This window comes from Plectropomus leopardus, chromosome 19 (assembly GCF_026936395.1).
Source record: "Plectropomus leopardus strain MGB_pleo_1.0 chromosome 19, ASM2693639v1, whole genome shotgun sequence".
Lineage (NCBI taxonomy): Eukaryota > Metazoa > Chordata > Actinopteri > Perciformes > Serranidae > Plectropomus > Plectropomus leopardus.
This window is the reverse complement of record NC_142194.1, coordinates 25,517,948-25,538,560: the sequence shown is the minus strand read 5'-3', so window position 1 is coordinate 25,538,560 and position 20,613 is coordinate 25,517,948. Positions and strand designations below refer to the sequence as shown.

At 37.9% G+C, this 20,613-nt stretch overlaps 2 protein-coding genes across 5 annotated transcripts in view; one reads left to right on the top strand and one right to left on the bottom strand.

Annotated features, from left to right (window-relative positions):
- Window positions 1–3,686, bottom strand: part of LOC121958832 (ras-associating and dilute domain-containing protein-like) — a 36,888-nt gene extending 33,202 nt beyond the window's left edge. Inside the window, exons 1-3 of one of the 3 annotated variants that reach the window (XM_088070283.1) lie at window positions 2,956–3,052; window positions 2,571–2,661; window positions 56–258 (exon numbers count right to left, since the gene is read on the bottom strand). In XM_088070283.1, the coding sequence (XP_087926409.1) occupies window positions 56–113 (58 nt within the window). In that variant the 5' untranslated portion in view covers window positions 114–258; window positions 2,571–2,661; window positions 2,956–3,052. Of the gene's footprint in view, window positions 1–55; window positions 259–1,302; window positions 1,420–2,570; window positions 2,662–2,955 lie in introns of those variants that run through there. The other 2 variants (XM_042507971.2, XM_088070284.1) reach the window with 2 other exon arrangements.
- Window positions 3,687–11,778: 8,092 nt separating this feature from the next.
- abcc3 (ATP-binding cassette, sub-family C (CFTR/MRP), member 3) overlaps window positions 11,779–20,613 on the top strand; it is a 67,108-nt gene continuing 58,273 nt past the window's right edge. Inside the window, exon 1 of one of the 2 annotated variants that reach the window (XM_088070331.1) lies at window positions 11,779–12,096. In XM_088070331.1, coding sequence (XP_087926457.1) covers window positions 12,061–12,096 — 36 coding nt within the window. In that variant the 5' untranslated portion in view covers window positions 11,779–12,060. The remainder of the gene's footprint in view (window positions 12,097–20,613) is intronic. The other variant, XM_088070332.1, reaches the window with a different exon arrangement.

The window sequence follows — 20,613 nt, the reverse complement described above, 5'->3', positions numbered from 1 at the left end:
TTTTTATAATGACAACCAAACATGCAGGGAGAAAAGTAAAGCCACTGAGACGTACTGCTTCCCTTCCTGGACTGGATGGACAGTGAGGACCTGATGCCTGCTGTCAGTGCCATGGAGCCTGAAGAGGAGGTGGGGCCGCGGAGGAAGACACCTGAGAGACGGTTGGTTTGGCGATGGATGCGGCTCTTGCTGGACTGTCTGACGGCCGCACTCTCTGCTGACCTGCTGGTGGAGGAGCTGCTGGCGGAAGACACTGATCTGATGAAGAGAAGAGAGAGAGATGAGCCCTTGATGAAGACTCTGAATCTCTACCAGCAGATCTGAACCTTCACCTCTGTCTGTGACAGCTTGTAGAGGGGCAGTAAGAGAGGCAGGAGGGTTCAACAGGGACAAACAGAGTTTCTCACCATCATATGAACTGACGATAGAAGTCGACAGAAGAACAGAGCCACAACAGATGCGGCAGCAAATAAGAAGTATTTAGCGGAAGGGGACAAAAGTTGCACAAAATGCGCACAAAACATTCTACACTAGTGATACTTAACATACGGCCCGTGGGCCAAATTTGGCCCCCAATAGGGTGCCAAGTGGCCCCCAACCATTTTCTAATTTTCAATAAAAATAAAGTGATTAACACTGGGAACTTTTTTTAACTTTTAGTAAGGTACCAGAGTGTATAAAACAGCATCAAAGTATAGATTGTTAATTTAATAAAGTGGCAGTGGAGGATCAGGGGTCCAGGCTAAATCCTAGAAACGTCCTTAAACCCTAGAAATGTTCAGAAATCTCCTAAAATCCTAGAGACATCCTAAAATCCTACATACTTATATCTAGCAAATGTCCTTAAGTAGAAATGTCCTAAAATCATAGAAACATCCTCAAATGCTAGGAACATTCTAAAATTTTAGCATTTTACAATTCTTGAAAAGTCCCAAAACCCTAGAAACATCCTAAAATCCTAGGAATGCCTTAAAATCCTAGAAACATGCTACAGTGTGAGAAAGTGTGAGAGATTTTCTAGAATCTTGGAAACATCCTAAATCCGGGGAACGTCTTAAAAACCTGGAAACGTCCTAAAATCCATGAGATGTCCTGAAACCCCAGAAATGTCTGCTCTAAAATGTCCTAAAATCCAAGAAACATCCTAAAGTCCTAGAAACACGTGTGGCCCCTGGCCCTCAAGCAAAGCCAGCTGAGTATTCCTGTTCTCCACGCATGCAGTAAACAACACCAGAAACGCTCCCGTAAACCTACATCACAAAGTCCTATCAGCGTGCTACGATGCAGCTTAGATATACGTACACGTCTGTCCAGAGTACCGTGCCGTCTGCTCTCCCTCAGCATGCCTCCCTGAGCTCCTTCACAACATTAATGAAATAATGAAGTGTTGTTTTACTTCTGACCAAGCCTATAAGCTTCTTATCACTGCGGTTCAAAGGTTCTTTGCAGTTACGACACCACTTAGGCATGAAAGATTTGAGATTTACGATAATGATATTAGCAAAATTGTTTGACCTCTGAGGTAGAAGGACAAAATGATGGAATATGATGCAATATGAGCACATTGCCGCCACACAGCTGCATATAAGAGGTTATTGAGAAATGAAGGTGTTTAGAGGTATTTTTTGTCGTGTTGAATATTTTGCAAAAATACATGATTTCAAATGTAGTTCAGTATTCGTGTTTTACCTTTCCCCTTTATTCCACCACATCACTCTTCAGTCCCCTTCAACAATAATTCAGTGCCATAACTCAAGACAGAAGACATTTACTCTAGAGCTCTAACCTGGCCCAAAAAATTAAGGCTGACCCTACATGAACCTGCACAGTTTCTGTCTAAGCCTGAACCACGACAGCGGTTTTGGGCCAAAGCCTGATTAACCTTTTGAAACCTGGGGAGACATCACTTTTCTTTTGCTGTTTTTAGATTCCTTTCACAAGCATTTAAACCTGGGAACTCTGAGTAAATTGGTGCAATATGCAATTTCTTTCAAAAACATGGACAAATAGGCAGATTTAAAAAAATATTTTTTTAAACTAAGGAAAAATATCGAGGGAAAAGGGAAAAAATCTAGGGGAAAAAAAGAAAATACATACAATAATCATAATTACATATTTAAAATTATGTTACAAAATTATTATATTTTTAAGCAGACATTCCAGGTCTTTTATTTGCAAATTCTTTTCCTTTTCCTTTTTTTCAGCTAATTTTCAGGTAATTTTTGTTGCACTTTCACTACTTTCTTGCTAATTTTAGAGGGCAATTTCTTCTTTTGTCACTAACTGCCTCTTCCCCATGTTTTTGAAAGAAATCAAGCTAATTTGTTGAGGTGAGAAATTTGGTTTTTTTTAAGTAAACAAGAAAATTATCCAGAAAAAAGTTTTTGAATTCAACAAAAAAAGGAAACAAACTGTAAAAGTGCTTAAAATTTATGTTTAGATATGTAATATGACATGCTATAAATACAGTTTTTCCTAGCTATTTCCCTATAGACATTTTTACCTAGTTTTCTTAAAAATATATCTCTAATTTTCTACTAATTTCATGTAATTTGTGTAACATGTCTTACCAAGTTGTTCATTGCCTTTTCCCCCCTTGCTTTTGAAGAAATCAAACCAATATTTTCAGGCTTTGAGGGTTTAAATACTTATGAAAGTTGTCTGAAAGCAGCACAAGAAAAGTGATATTAGTCCAGGTTTCAAAGGGTTAACTAATTGAACCATATAACTGTCTGAGGTTCCTTCAAAATAGAAGAGAGCTTTACTGACACGTATTTCTAGAGCTTTTAAGAAGACATTAACACATTCTCTATAAATGAAAAGCAAAATAAGTAATAAATTAGACTTATGTCATCATAAATGTTTTAGAAATTATTTGTAAAAATTGTAACAGTGTAAGTGTAAGTTTGATGTCAAACTTTGTAAAGTGTAAAAGTTGTGGTGGTTAATACTCACTGCTGAGAGCCATCACTTGTCTTCCTTCCCAACTTGACAAAGCGCCTCTTAGCTGAAGCTGCAGGTAAACTCGGTGGTCTCGGCGGCAGAGCACGCAAAGGCTCCGAGTTAAACTTCATGTGATTCATTCCTGTCTGATGGACTTGAGGATTCCTGCTCGTCTTAAACTTCTCTAGATAATTTGAAACGAAGGCAAACGGTTCCTATCATGTCCCCCGAGCCTGCGATGCGCACGGATCGCTCCGATTCATTCCCGGGATGTTTCATCCAGCACAGGCGTCACAGAGCCGCTCAGCTGCTGCTGCATTTTGCGCAGATGTTTCCAGTCCTCATCCAGCTGTTGGAACGGCTGTCTCCGAGCTGTTCAGGCCAACGACGGCGAGCCGAGTTGCAGCTTTACTTCACGCTGTTTCCGTGACGCGCCACACATCCGATGCGTAAAATAAAAGAGAAAGAGCAAACTGTGGAGAAACCTTAAAAACGTTGTGCGCAGCTGGATGAGGCAGTTTGTTTCAAATTCAGCCCGGACCCGCTTTCCAGATGTGCGTCGACAGCGCAACTGCTCGGAGATGCCAAGTGCACGCACCCGCCCACCCAAACTTTCAAAATAAAATCCTTACAGAGAACGCGTTTTACTTTTTTTTTCCAGTTCTAAAGCAAATTCTGAAATATTTCGTCAATGCTCTTGTTGATCAAACTATTCGATTTGTAGAGTCTGTGCCCAAACACAAAACAGCCCATGGCAGAGAATCCGTCCTCCTCCCGTGCGTCATGAGCGGAATGAAAGGACCAAACATTGGTGCGTTCATGACTCCATCTTCTGGCTGCGCACAGATTTGAACTGAGATTACAGGATTTCTGTTGCCTAAACTAAGGAGCTTACTGTATTACATGCAAGTGTCAGAATAATATGAACACACATTTCTGACATCATCCTGTGCCTGTATCAATAGGCGTTTTTCTTGAAAAATACCTAGGCTGAGTTCAGGCTAAGAGGGACACGTGTAGCATATGTCTCCGAAAATTTAGGCCTAAAAAATAAAATGAAATAACTTAGTAACGCTATAATTTAGGTCTTGTTGACATTTTTACATTGAAATGAAATGTAATTCTTTTAGAATCTTAACACCTTGAAACATACTATACCCCTCCTCACTTGGGCCGTATGCATGTTCGTGTGTGTTCACTCTGTCATCAAAGAGAAGAGACTGAATCTCACTTCCGATTAAACTGTGACAAATACAAAGATTTAAGAGAACATTTCTTTGATAAAATTAACGACATTTATTCTGAGTTTATCAATTTTCCATCCATCCATATTCCTAAAATATATTTCTGTAATGTATTTATTCATTTAATAATCTGTAATTTTGCTTTTGCAACAATGTGAGAAACATGTCATGCTAATAAAGCTGATTTGAATGTGAATTTGAGAGAGAGATTTATGAAGAATTTTACATACATTTAAACTCACTGGCTCTGTCAGGTGGAGGAAGCGGGCTCCTCCCTGTCCTGTTCCTCCTCAGGTGTGGATGAAAAATTATCCAACATGCACATTTTCTGTCCATGGGCGTTGGTCCATTTTGACATTTCAATTAGTGTTGGTAAAGGCGCGGCTGCACACGAGTGACGTCACTGACGTAAGTTTTTTATTTCTTTTAAAGTGAAAAGATTTCCTTTACTAATGTTATGGCATAGAAACACAAGTGAACAACTTTTTAACAAGGCACCATAATACAATAAATCATAAAATTCAAATAAAATTTTAAAAATAAATAAAATTTTTAAGAAAGTCAGTGACGCAAGGTGTCTGAGCTTTCCCATTGATCTCAGTCACTAGCTGTGCTGGAAACCATTCCCTATAATTTCACTATAATACATCCATGTCCCTGTCCTTATCACTGAAACAGTGCACTATATACGCACAATGCACTGCAAATTTGAGTGTACATACCATGTACCCTACATGTCATGCCCCTTTTTATTTTATTTTTTATTTTATTATTAATTGTATTACTGTGCCTTGTTAAAAAGTTGTTCACCTGATGTTTCTATGCCATAACATTTTAAATGAAATATTTTCAATTAAAAAAAACAATGTACCCTACATTTCACTTTTGTATACCACAATTCAATGCGGTCATGTATTTCCAGAGGAAGAAAATTTCAGCATATTGTCCGAAATCAGTGTCTGTTTATTTGATCACAGTGATAACTTTACGTTGATTACCAACCAGGAAAATGAATCAATAAAGGGCGATTCTACTCCTGAACGTGGATCAGTTTAATGTCTGAAGCTGTCTCCATCACTGCACGACACTGCATTACACTGTTAGGATGCAGAGGCGCTGTTGGACCTTGTCAGTAGTTTTGAATAGTATTCAGGGAAACGTATATGAAAATTAAAGGAGATATGGTACTTTTCTTGGTTTTTCAGTGGTAAGGCTAACACGGTTTCTGGTAGGGCTGTAGCCCAACCAGCCCTACCCTGCCGTCACCTATGGCCATCACTTTACAAAAAGGGTCAGAGTAGACTATACCTGCTGAGGAGACTCAGGTCCTTTGGCGTGCAGGGAGCACTCCTGAGGACCTTCTTTGACTCTGTAGTGGCATCAGCCATTTACAATGGAGTGGTCTGCTGGAGCAGCAGCATCACGACTGCTGAGAGGAAGAGACTTGACAAACTTATCAAGAAGGCCAGCTCTGTCCTGGGGTGCCCCTTAGACTCAGTGCAGGTGGTCGGAGGATGATGGCTAAGCTGTCATCCATGCTGGAGAACGACTCCCACCCCATGCATGACACCCTGACTGCACTGGAAAGCTCCTTCAGTGACAGACTGCTTCACCCCAAGTGTGTGAAGGAGCGTTACCGCAGGTCCTTCCTCCCTGCTGCAGTCAGACTGTACAACCAGCACTGCTCCCAGTAGACCACATACAACAATAACTGACTCCACTTGTACAGCTTAATACCACAAGAGCAATTTCACTTTCACCCATGCAACTGTGAACATTCTTTATTTAACTGTTGAGTTTCTCAGCGTTGTAAATACTGTATATATTGTTTGTTTATGTCGTCCTCTGTGCTTATTTCCTTCATCTTCATCCTGCACGTTTTTGTACTTATTTATTAATATAGTCTATTCTGCACAGTCTTTGCTATCCCTTTGCTGCTGCCATGTTGGAAATTTCCCCACTGTGGGACTAATAAAGGATTATCTTATCTTATCTTATGTTATCTTATCTTATCTTATCTTATCTTATCTTATCTTATCTTATCTTATCTTATCTCATCTTATCTTATCTTATCTTATCTTATCTTATCTTATCAATGGGCCATTATCAAAAGTGACCTGGCCCAGCAACGGCCCAACGTCAGCACACTTGAAGAAATAAGTTGGGCCACATCTGGTCGCTGAACTCAGATCAATTTAATGTGTGAAGCTGTTGCCATCACTACACAACACTGCATTATGCTGTTAGGATGTGGAGGTGCTGTTGGATCTTGTTAGCAGGAGAGAATAGTATATAGGCAAACAGAGATGAAAATTAAAGGAGTTATGGTACTTTTCTTGGTTATTAGGGCTAAGACAATTTCTGGTAGGGCTGTAGCCCAACCAGCCCTACCTTGCCTTCACCTATGGCCATCACTGGACTGTTCTCATAAACAACCTGGCCCAGCAATGGCCCAAGCTCAGCACACTGGAAGAAATGAGTTGGGCCACATGTGGTTGCTGGACTCGGTGTAGTCTTGGGATGAATGACAGCCAAGAATCTGGTCAAATGAACTGGCCTGATTTCGGCTGCCGACACTGCCATCAATGGGCCGTTATCAAAAACAACTTAGCCCAGCATCGGCCCAACCTCAGCACACTGGGAAAAATGAGTTGGGCCGTGTCCAGTCGCTGGACTTGGCTGAGTCTTGGGATAAATGATGGCCCAGAATTGAGCCAAATAAAGTGGCCTTATGACATCATCAGAGGTTATTTTACCTCATCAAAGCTTCCTCCAGAGCCACAGGAGACATTATACTACAGCTTTCAGAGTTAGTCAAATATGGAAAGTAAAGAGAACTTGATGTAGGATATAAAACTGACGAATTGTCCCTTCAAGTCAAAGTTTGTAGAACTTTTGATTTTAGTAGAATAGCTTATCTAACCAGGCATATGAATGTCAACATACAGAATGTACTTGCAGTAATACTAGTGCTACTTAACTGCCATGGACAATAGTGCCAATGTTAATACAAAATCTGATGCTAATACTGAAACAACTATTGAGGTAACTTCAACACTTTTTACTGTTACACTTACTACTAAAGCCTATTTGAGTGTTAATGCCGGTCGTAAACATAATCCTGACCCTAAAGCCATGTACTGTGTGTGTGCCACAGTTATTCACAGTTGGCCACTAGATGGTGTTTTCAGCCCTGGAAACACCTGAACTACCTGTGACACACTGAACAGATGATCTGCTTACACCTTGTTTCTAGAATTATTAAATATAACGAGCAAGAGTCAAACATAAGGTTAAAAATCAGCATTTATTACAGTTTTTTAAAATCATTTTGCTGCATTTTTAAATGAAGTGACTTCCTAAGACTTTATTGACTTATGATGTCAAACTTTAATACTTTTAAAAAACTCATCCCTTTTCTTTTATGGTAACTCAAATGTTTGGGTCACCTGTTTAAATCAAACAACAGCCAGTGAGCCAGAGGGAAATCCCTCTTGGCCTGCATGGAGAGATAAATGGGCTTACAGGTCCAGGGCACTACTTGCGTAACGTGACACTGCTGATACCTGAGGACTTGTGACAGCTCCTGCAGAGTAAATACAACACAGGGCTTCCCTCACATGTCACAGCGAGTTCACACTCTGCAGGTCCTCTGCTGGGTGACTTCGTTTACCTGCGCTTCATCGTACAGGATATCCCGCTAATTACAGAAGCATCTGCCTAGGGGCCAAGGTCAGCTCTTCTTGGAAGATAAGAGAACAGAAAGGCTTAACGTCTGGTAATCAGATCCCCTGCTAGACGAGGAGGAGTGGCACCTGCAGCAGGAGGCCTGGAGGCTAATCAAAGCCTTACTTTTCCATGTCTTTACAGCAGGAACTCTAGTGCAGGATAATTTGAAGTCAGAGCTATATGGGTTGACTCTAAGAACGTTTTTGTACACAAAGACCCCTTTTGGATTAAAGGCATTTTGCATAATTGGATTGCAGTTGGATAACGTTTGATCACTTGAAAGTACATGTGTAAATGCACAACGAATCTTACAATGGTTTGAATGATGTCTTCTGAATTAAATGATGAGACATACTTAACATAGTGTTACGTAGGTTTAGAAAAAGAAACATAGTAACGAAATACCTTGAAATAACTGACTTGATTTCACACGGGACACAAACACTCTTCTCTTGGGGAAAAGTCCTGTGTTGTTTGACCCATCCACCACTTCAACATGCCAGTGTACACGAGCTTTATATATATATATATATACATATACATACGTATATGTGCGTGTGTATATCACTATTTTCTTCTACTTTGTTGGACTCTTATTGCCATTAATCATTACCTTACTTCTACATGTTTCGAAAAGGAATCAAACCAATTAGTTCAGGTTTCAAAGGTTAATAGCTTATAAAAGGCATATGAGCGCAACACAAGAAAACTGATATTAATCCAGGTCTCACAGTGTTAAAACAGCCACACTTATAATCATCATCATCATCCAAATAAGCACCTCAGTTAGAACATACTGACTCCTTAAGCCCAGAGCTTACAGCTTCATTAGTGCTGGACCATCAGCTGTTTTATACTTGCATCCTGAAATGTGGGATATCCTGCTCTGATCCCAGGGCTTACTGAATCCCACTGCACAGCAGGGCTATCCCTCACCTCCCTCTGTGATCCCTGAAAAGGAAAAGTTGAGACCGTGAATCAAGGTTCTAATAGGTTTTAGTTGTTGATCCCTGTGGAGACATCTGCCCTCTGCATTTGATCCATTTTAACAATTCAGAAAGAGCCAATAGCCACAGGGAGACAAATGAACCCTTAGGGATTGTTTGGTGCATTCTTTTTAAAAATCCTCCTACAATAAGTCTAAAATACACCGTGTAAACAAAATTATTACATTCATACTGTCGTATGAATTATGTATTTAATTGAATGACATGCATTTTATTAAAAATAATAGATTTTTTTGGGGGGGCTGGTGGCTCAGTGGATAGAGCAGCACCCCATATGCAGAGGCAGCGTCCTCGCTGCAGCGGCTGCAGGTTCGAGTCTGGCCTCAGCCCTATGCTGCATGCCTCCTCCTCTCTCTACCCCTTTCACACTCACACTGTCCTGTTGATTAAAGGCAATAAAAGCCCCAAAAAATAATCTTTAAAAAAGAAAAAAAAAAAAAGACTTTTTGTGTTTTTCCCCAAATATTTCATCTAAAAACGACAACAAAACCTAGCATTTAAAGGGTTAAATTTCTGAAAATTAATGAATATTTGATGTTCATGATGAGGACTGATGCTGGTTAAAAAATAAACACAATGACAGTAGAAAATCATATCAATATATAATATTTTTTACAGCCTATTTTTGAAGAGCGCACTTTTCCTGCAGGGTGGTATGAGTATGAGTGTGAGCTCCTCTGAACAGATACCTGCAGTACTGTGAGAGGACAGAAGGCACATGCTGTGAGTATTTTTGTATTTTCCTGAGTCTAGCCTCTGATTTCTCACAGTGACACTGGACCTAAGCTTTACTGCATGCCTTTAAAATAGATAAATAAAGTAAAATAAAATAAAGCTGTACTTTTCTTCAAGTTAAAATGTTTGCTGTGAAAAGGCCTATTGCTTGCATTCGTTTTTGGAGTCAAGTTCAGTGACATTAAAAAAGGATACATTTTTGTCTTATTATAGTATTACCTCGGTTTGTGCCAAGATACTTTGTATATACTCTGTATGACTATTCACCATATAGTGTGTGTGTGTGTGTGTGTACAGGATATATGCTTTACATTAAGACAAACCTGCCAAAAACACTGAGAATTTCTTGCATAACAGGTTTGGGAGGTGCGGCTTTACACTCCTTTAAAAAGTCAATATCTGTGGAAGCCCATATACGCCAATGTGATGAAAAAATAAAGATCCTGTACCTAGTTTTAATAAGAAACTTTCCTAAAATAACGATTCTGTACAACAAATGAAGGCCTATAGTATATTAAAAAAGAGACAAACTCTCTCAAAATAGTTACATCATTACCTCAAAATATGAGAAACTCTCAAAATGTCTTATCTCAAAATTAGTGTCTAAAAAAAGTGGTGAGAAGCTTTCTTAAATTTAACCTCTCAAAATAATGACTTATGTCGGAACAATGAGAAACTCTTAAAATAACCTATTTAAAAAAGATTTAGTATCTTAAAATAAGAAGCTTTCTAAAAATAATAAATTGTATTTCAATATAATGAGTCAGTATGTAATCTCCAAATAATGTCGAGGCATCTAATAATGACTAACAGTAGTTTCTCAAAATATAGCAACTTACCCAAAATAATGACTTAGTATTGTTTCTTATTATCTTGAGACATTATCTTTTTCTTAGGTATTTTTCCTTTTAATGTGTTGCTGGTCTGTACTTGTAAAGCATCTTTGAATATTTTGAAAAGTGCTATATAAATAAAATGTATTATTAGTAGTATTAAAGTAGTATTATTAATTATTATTAGGTTCATATTTTGAGAAGGTTTCTTGTTATTTTGAGCATTCATTTATCAAGTCATTTTCAGACAGTTTTTCAATATGTTAAGACACCAAGTCATTTTTTTAAGATAGGTAAATTATTATTTTGAGAATTTTTCTTGTTATCATGAGATACTATACTTTTGAGGCAGGTCAAATATTTTTTTTAGGTTTTGAAAAGTGACTTGCATTTTTTTTACATTGGGGAGGGGCTAACAAATTTAAATGGTTATATTTTGTTGGTTTTACCGCTGATTTTTAAAGAAAACATGTAAGTTTGGAAGGCATGTTTTCTTTAAAACTGCCAGTATTACACCATTTATCATAGCCAGAAACTGTTAAAACATAAAATTATCATTGGATTTTTTAGTTTTGTTGGTGTTTTCTTTTGTAATTTTGAGCATGTGTTTTTTTTTTTGTTGTTGTTGTTTTTTTGGTTGTTTTTTTTTAGAATTTCAGGTTTTGGTGAGGTTTTTTTTTAAATGATTGTTGATTATGTTTTTTCTATTAATTCTAAATAATTTAGAGTTTTTAGATTTTTTTTCCTGCTTTGGGTTCTTTCACTTTGGTACTTCAAGTAGGCTACTTTTCCCTGAAAATATATATATACTTTTACCTAAGTAAAAATTTCAGTACAGGACTTTTACTTGTAACCGAGTATTTTACTGTAACTATTTTTGTTATCTTCCAAAAACTGTCCCACTTTACCTGACTTTACCCCACTTTTCGAAGACATGGTGAAGACATGACTCAGCAAAACGAGCGAACAGATAAACACAACAGATTCAAAAAGTAACACTTTAGGTAGTTGGTTGACTTTTAGATAGTTTTCCTGGTAATATTCCAAAAAGTGTCTCACTTTACTTGACTTCACCCTCCTTTTTTCTCACCTCGACACGGTGGACGACATGACTCTGCAAAAACGAGTGATTACATGTTGTCGAGTCATAGTGTGTATGACAGATAGAGATAGATAGATAGATAAATAGAGAGAGAGAGAGAGAGAGAGAGCGAGAGAGAGCGCGAGGGGGCGGGGCCTGATAAACTGACGCCCTGCCTTCCCTGCTGCCATCACGACAGCCTCCCATTGAAATAATTCTTCGCTAGATCCGGATGACTTTTCTTTTCCGTCTCTTGGACGAGCGGAAGGAGCGGAGCGTTGCTGACGTAGGTCGGTCCACGCCGTCGGGGGGACATACAAACCGAGACTTCCCCCGCTCCACATACCTGTCCGTGTGGCATGTGACAGTTCGCGAGCGTCTTTTTCACGCGAAGGACTAGATAAGCTGGTCGGCAGGAAGGAGCTCCACCGACCGGTCGAGGGGTTAAAGAGCTCCCCGGTGGTTCCCGGTCTCCCGCCGCGACAGAGATGGAGCGGCTGTGCGGACCAGACAACCCTTTCTGGGTGAGTAGTACCTTTCATTACCGGTGTCAGCTCCGGTGGAGGAGGTTTGTCATGACTGCCGTGTACTATGTCACGAGATACTCCAACTCCATTAGACGTGTGTACACTTCTTGTACTACCTGACAAGGTTGTGCAATGTTATGTCATGCTTTTGTTTTCTTTCCGGGCAGCCATTCAGAAGTGCACCAACGGCCATAGCTAACTATAAATAACCCACTTAATAGCATTTACTGTGTTAACAAGCTCCCGAGTGTCATGCTGAATTACGTGCTGTCGTTTGTTGAAAAAGTAAGACACCGTGTTGCTCTTTCCCAGAGGACGAGCACTCCAGAGATGAACTGTCAAGTACAGCTAAATATCAATGTTATTGTAGAATTTATGATGCATCTCCGACATGATCAGGCTTGTAACTTATCTCAGAGTCCGTATACAGGAGCTACGTCCCTCTAGGAATATTGAAGTGATAACACAGCAGAGATAACAACAAAAACACCATAACCCAGGAGACAAAATGACCAGCTTAAATTGTCACATTAACCCTTTAAACCTGAGCGTTTTGACACGATTTCTTTCAAAAACATGAGAAGAAGGCAATAAGAAAGAAGAAATGACCAAAAAATAAACAAGAAAATAGTAAAACAATTTAAAAAAGTTCTTAAAAAGCTTTTAAAAAGTGTAAAATATGTAATTGAGTGTTGTATTGATTTTTTTCCCTATCATTTTTTCTTTTTATTCCTTAGACATTTTTCTCTATCTTTTTTTTGTTGTTGTTTACAAAAATTGCTAAAGCTACTCATTTCTGACAATTTATGGAGCATTTCTTACCGAGTTGCTCATTGACTTTTTCCAAAGATTTTGAAAGAAATTGCGCCACTTTGCTTAGGATTATACAGCTGTTGTGTCCTCACTGCAGCGGTCTCGGGTTCGAAATCGGCTTTAGCCCTTTGCTGCCCCCCCCCACTCTTTCGTGCTAACACTGTCCTGTCAAATATTGGCAATAAAAGCCTGAAAAATAATCTAAAACCCTCCAAAAACAACAATTTGGGTTCAAAGGTTTAAATACTTGTGAAAGGCGTCTGAAAGCAGCACAACAGTAGTGATGTTGCTCCAAGTTTCAAAGGGTTAAAGGTATCCATCCCAAATGATCATTTGTTGATCAACAACTCACCCTTTGTTACAATGAATTCATGAAATAAAAACTTTTTTTCTGGAATGCATTCATGGTGAACGGAAAATCCAAAAATGGAAGGTTGAAGTCATAGGGGTCCATGTTTAACAACAGCAAAACTATCAAAACATCAGTTAAAAAGCTTTCTGACAACTTGAGCAGTATAATCCAAGTCTCATTTATCCAGTTGTGTGCTCAGTACTTCCCAAACACTGTAACATTTAAAACACTTTCGCCTCAACGGTGTCATGCACGGACAAAGTGTGCCTGCGGTGTTAATGCCAAAGTGTTTTAAATATTACAGTTTTGGGGAACATGCATGTGCTTAGGAAGTACTGAGCATATGGCTGGATAAATGAGACTTGATTATATTGCATGAGTTGCGTGAGAGCTCTACAATGAACTCATGAAGAAAACAGTTTTTCTCACATGCCTCCAAGGTGAACAGAGAATCCATAAAGCAGAGAAAGTCATAGGGGTCCATGATTAACAACAGCAAATTATCAAAACATCTTTTTAAAAACTGACCATCCATGCATAATAATCCAAGTTTAATTTATCCAGTTGAATGCTTAGTACTTCCCAAATACTGATTCAAAATACTTCTACTTAAAAAGTCTCACACAGGGACAAGTGGTGCCTCAGCACTGTTTATGTTTGTGTTTAAATATGTTATGAAAATATGCAAATAATAAACAAAATACCATAAAGGTAAAACACAAGAAAATGACCTAAAAGTAGCTATCTGGGTATAATACTTTGTTATATTCTTTCTGTAATATAATTGGAAATGTAAAACAACTATAATTATAAATATAATCTTTTGGACATTTTTTCCTATTTTTTAAAATAACTTTATAATAATTCTTTTTCAAAAACAATTTGTAGGTAATTTTGTTGTCACATTTTACGGATTTCTTGCAATATTTTGGGCTTTGCCTGTTTCCCCATGTTTTGGAACTAAATCAACCCCATTTTCTCAGGTTTCAAAGGGTCAGAAAGCTTGTAAAAGGCAACACGTCACAAGAAAACTTTCTATTTCATACACCACTTAGTTTTCCTCAGTGACCCACTGAAGCATTCAGTACACTTTGAAGGCTACCTGGATGACTCTAGCTGGAGTCATGCCCAGTGTCTTCCTTTCCTCAGAAATAATAATAATAATAATAATGCAGGTTTAATCTTGCAGTGGTACAAACGTGGCAGGCTGTTACAACAGTTTTCCTACAGCCATAAAACATCCCACAAGCTCATATTCAAGCACAAATACAGATGTCTGATATTTTGTCCTGTAAATTTTGAAAATTCAGATTCGGCTTTGAGAGGACATTGATAGTTCTTGAATTGGTTTTTTGACAGGAGGAGTGTTTATAAATCTTTTGCTGTGATAAACCACAGTTCCCTTCTCTTGGGCTGGGCATTGCAGTCAAAATATGCAATTTGTAAATGTTGTGATTGGGTGATGTAACCAAACAATGCTGTCCCTAATGGTCTGTTGTGCAAATAGACTGTTTTTTGTGTGATTAAATAATTATGAGAAACATATCTTTTTAACTTAAACAGCAGATATAAATGTGTAACATTTGCAACAATGTTCAACAGACTTAAATAGCACCCTCAGTCACTGATTTCTTGCTTGGGGTGTGTCACGTCTGCAGCGTCTTCACAGTAAACCTCTGAGGCTTCCTTGCTTTGTGCCATTCTGCTTTCTTGGAGGTTGGGTCTGCAGGTTAATTACTATGAGTGACCCGTTTCACATTAAACACGGTCTTTTGAATCTGTTGTTAGTATGAAAACATGACACCAACAGTTGTATCAGCACTAGGCTGAGTACCTCAAGTTGCGTCTTTATGCCAATCAGGTCTAATTTTTTGGGGCAGATCACAATAAACTGCTTTGTCAAGTCGGACCCATTAAAGATATACTTCACCTCCAGATTGATTGTGTTTATATCAGTTACTCACCCCGTGTTACGTTGAATGTGTGAGGAAAGCATTTTACTAGCATGCTGCAACAGTGGACGAAAAATCCAAAATTGAGAGATAATTCTCAATTAAATTAAAATCAACGGAGTCTGCATTTAAAACCAGCAAAATACATTAAGAGATCTATTAACAAACTTTCACATAAGTCTTGTAGTTTAAATCCAAGTCTCATTTATCCAGTCGTGTGCTTGTTCATTGGCCAGGAAGTGACAGGCGTGGCAAAGTGACAGCAGAGCTCCTGGCCAATGAATGAGCTGGAAGGCGTGATTTGGATGGAATCTACAAGCAGAGCTCAAATGAATGCGCTTGCGCAACTTCTAGTCAATGCTTGAGACTTTTTTTGCAGAAGTGTTTTAAATATTACAATTCTAACAAAAATGCATGTATATGGGAATTACTGAGCATACGACTGTATGGATGAGACTTGGATTCTACTGCGTGAGTTGTGTGAGAGTTTGTAGATAGATGGATAGATCAACTTTATTGTCATTCCAGATATATACAACGGTGTATATGGAAGAAGATTTCGTTGCAACTGGCTCGGAAAATGATATTAAAAATTTTGGTAACATCCAAAAGAAGAAACACTAAATAAGAAACACTGTAAATAAAAATAGAATAAATAGATCAATAAAATTGCACATATGCATAAATATATTGCACAGTGGTAAAAGGATTTTTTGCAATTATTTGTATCAGCGTTTTATTTTTAAGCTCGCCAATAAAATGAATGAATGAAAAAGTGTGGGTATTACACTCCAGGAAATGTTTGTTAAAGGGTAACAAAGTTTTGTGCTTGAGTTTGTTATATTCCAAATTTTAAATTTCGACCGGAAAGTTTTTATTTTTATTATGAATGCATATCGGTTCCATATATCAGTTATTGGTCTAACAATCAGTATCGGTATTGGCCCTGAAAACCAATATCGGTCGACCCTTAGTCAAAGACTTTCTCTGTTTTTGGATTCTTCGTTCACCTTGGATGCATTCAAGAAGTTTTCTTTGTGAATTCAGCATACTACAGGGTAAGTAATTGATACACAAATGAATCTTTTTGGTGTTGTATTCTCTTACACAAATATATTTCTGCACCAAACTCAAGAGCATGGAGGCAAATAATTGTTCTGAAATGGGTTAAGACTGTGCAGCAGATTTTCCTCTTGCTCTATTTTACGCTAAGGACTGGCTTGATTTTGAGGCCATCTGAGGTGACCCAAACAAGCTGCTGCTGTTTACTTACACATCAAACAAACTGGAGGCAGTTGTAATCCGCCATCACTCAACAATGCATGTTCAGTGCCAGTCAGGTTAAGGACTCTAAAGCTTGACCAAGGACTTGATTTGTAGTTTCGTTGTTTATAAAAGGTGTTGCGCCTTTATCTCTTGTTGATAGGTCAAACATGGTTTTCGCTTACTTGTATTGCTCATTGCTTTGTAAGTAGATTAAATTGCTATTATTACTGCTACTCTGCTAACATGCTGATAAAACAGTTGATTTTGTCTCAAAAACACAAATTTTTGAGACTAAAACTGAGTTGTTAGATAATAACTTGAAAATCACTGAAAAGTCCTTGCTTTTGACTTTTCTGACAGTCTAACTATGGCAGCTGTGGTAAATCCGTGTCTCACAAATAAGGGCTGTGTGCTAAAGACATAACATGCAATGTCTAAATATGACTTGGTGGTATTGGTTTGTAATTGTTTGTGCTGCAAATATAAGACATTACCATGAAAACATTGATTCCAGTGTAACAAAATCAAAATATATAACAAATTAATTTTTAACCTCATGTAGTACCAGATTAGCACTGCAACCAATGGTTATTTTATTATTGCTACATTGGATAATAATTTTGTTGATTTAGTGATTTATTTGTTATCTATAATATTATCACTGCAGAAGGAAATACTGTCAGTACTGAAGCATGAAGCTGTTTTTTTTAAACTGTTGCTTTAAAGATGACTCAGACATTTAGATGAATATCATACAATTGTTGCTGAATAATATACTAATCGATTATCAACTATCATTTTGGTTGCACCATAAGCAACGATATTTTGCATGATAATTATGCACTAATGCATGTCTGTGGTCTGTAGATTAAACAGTTGGCTATAAACAGGTTACTTATTTACAGTCAACAATTAGCCTGGAGACTCAATCAAATATACATATTTGAGGTCACTGTTTGGTGCTTTGTAAAAATGCAAAGGCTGCATTTAGAAAGCATTTCATAGTGACTTTATAGCACGACCTCTGTGTACAAAGGGCTTATGACTGCTCCTTACTTGTTTCATTAAGCCCTTGCAAAATTGAAAAAAAAACACCCACTGATGGGAAGTGCTGAACATTACATTATCTTGTTTTGTAAATGCATTTTTGATTAGTGATTGCAGCAAGTTCTAACCACAGTGACAAATACAGTGTATTTCCTGTGGCAGCTGTACAGAAAAGGCAGCCTGTGTTTCGCCAGTTAAATGCTGAAGCAGCAGTAAGATGTTCTGTTTGCATTAAATTAATGCAGCTCTGATACAATGAGCAATAAAAACACTATATATAGAGTTAAATACTGAATCCATTAAATGGCTTATGCTGAAAAGATGTCAACCAGGGATGATAAATTGGAGATTAATTTGAGTGACACTTTGCAGGTGAAGGCCCTTGGGCACCCTGAAACTTTGGGTCCCTGGACCTGTGCCTTGAAGACTCATTCAGTCATCCATCCATGATACATAGCACAAATAACTGGATTCGATTTCATGAAAAGAAAAGCTCAGAGAAATAGAATTTGTAGATCCACAATTCTAATACAAAGTTATGAGAAGTGCATATATAAGAAGGCGTAGAAGCAACAGAATGTGTGTATGTAGTGCAGATGAAGCAGACTGATCCCAGACCTATTTATCAGCCGCAGTAAATACCAACAATCAGTCAGCAGCAGCTTTGATTACAGTTGTGTTGATAGAAAGCCGAACAGAGTTTGCTTCGAATGCACTCCCGCCTAACAGACTGTGTAAACTATAAATTATTGCGTAAGTCGGGACAAGTTTATGTCCTCATTAGTTATGGTTGGAACTGTTGCCTGAGGCTGAATGGAAACTGAAAAAGAGGAAGATGTTGTATTTGAAGAAGTCAGTCATGTTTGACAAGGGACATTTGGTGGGAAAGTTCAATGTTTCCCAGTAGTTGGTGTGCATTTGTTAAGGTGTGTTCCCTTTTAACTCTAACTGAGGGAGTGCAGAGATATTTTGTAGATTAAAGGCCAGCCTTTCTATTGTTTATATGGACAATCAGACTGTAGGTAAACCTCTGATAATGACTGCTCACTGTAATGTAGGTGGAAATTAGGCATTTTATTTTCCACTTTTAGTTTTGCTAAATGTTTTTCTAAATATTATTGAGTACCATTCAAACCAAATTTCAGGACTTAATTTTGCACTAATTAAATAAAACCCTTGTATGGTTCGAGCCAGACTGCACAAATGTGACAATGACTTCTTTAAAATAGAAAATAATATGACCTATCTTTTTCCAATAGTCCCCCCTAAAAAGCTTGATTCTCATTGTGAGATTGCATAAACTGAATTAAGATAAAAATCAAGGAGTTAGCCAATTTTAGAGAGTGAAATTCTCATTTGACAGTTTCCAATGCCTGTATCAGTGACAATCTGACAGATAGTCATTTATTTATGACCAAATCTATGCAATGCCATGTCTTTATTGTGCAACACTATGGCTCCCTACTGGTGATTTGCAATATTTGGGGAAACGTTTCAACAGCCCAATTAAAAATATCTGTTATTCCATATAACTGTTATTGATTTATGGCTCAACTTTGTGCCAAGCCAACACACTTATTTTGCCCCCTATAGATCGATGTAAATGCAATTTTGCATATGTGTAAACAATCTGCAAACATTGTAATGAAATATATATACTGCAAGTTTTGTAATGGTTGGACAAACAATTTCTGATTTTGAGTCTAATTTGTGTTATGCTACATGCATTTTTTTTCCTTGTAGTGTCCGTGAGTGGTCAGTTAAAAAAACAAAGCAAACTAACAATCAATAGTGATCCACATTTATTCTCAAAAGTTGAAGCTATAGTTAGGGATATACAACATGCTTTGCTTGGGGGGCACTTTTGCAAAATGACAGGAGGCCATGTACCAGTTGAAGCATCTGCATATAAGTCTCTAGAATTGTAGGACATTTCTATGATGTTAGGATGTTTCAGTTGTCATATATTTGAGGACATTTAGATTTTAGGACTTTGTAGGATTTGTAGGACATTTCTAGGATTTTAGTGGTGCATGGGATCCTCTACTGTCACTTATTTTGATAAACAAGCTCTATTTTCGTGCTGTTTAATGCACTCTTTCACCTAATGTACACTAAAAGTACAAAAACAGTTCCTTATCTGAATCACTTTATTTTAATTGTGAATTAGAAAATGGTTGGGGGGCCACCCAGCACCCTACTGGCGGCCAGATTTAACCAGTGGGCTACAGTTCAAGAATCACTGGTTTACAAGATGTCAAAAATGTCTTTTTCAAAAAATGTAAAATGGCAGAAAATCCACTCAGGTAGTCTTTAATGGGCCCTGAGGCTTTTGCACATTAAGCTGGACTTCTGTGTCCAATTTCAAGTCATTTTGACTTGACGTGTCAGGAGTGTGGCCTTACACAATTGCATATCTGGGCCTTAATTGTAGCGCCCCCATTGGGCAGATTTGGATCATATTTGTTTAAACGGCATTTGCACACAACTTGCAGTCATTGGTGAAAATTTCCTGTCTCTACAACATACCGTCTAACGGGACTTTGCAAAAACATTTCAGAAGTGGACTAATAATAGTAATAATTTTTATAGATCAGCACAAAAACAGGGTTTCAGCCCTTAGAACTTGAACCCCTTGGTAAGTCCAACTAAACTCAACGGACTTGCGTGTATATTGTGGAACTGTCATGAATTGGGACCTCAGTCAAACTTCTGTTTGTAACACTTAATAATAATGTCACAGAAAATCCCCTACTGTAGCATCCATTTCCTCAACTGAAAGCCTGCCAACCCAGCCAAAAAATCAGGAATTGAGAGTTGTCAAGTGGTCTCATTTGAGTTTCATGTGAGGGGATCTTTGAGCCTTGTGACTGTATGTTTCTCAAAAAAGTGTTAATGTCAATGTGTCAGTAAGACGACTTGCTTCTCAAAATGTAATTTGTAGAATTAGTCATTTCTAAACTAGTTCTTTTATATTATCTGTGCCCACCTGCAGGCTGGTCTGGTCTATTATTCCTGCAGTCTGAGTCACTTCCTGTGTATTCTGCAACTGTTTTATTGGTTTTCATTCCCAAGTCAGACAGC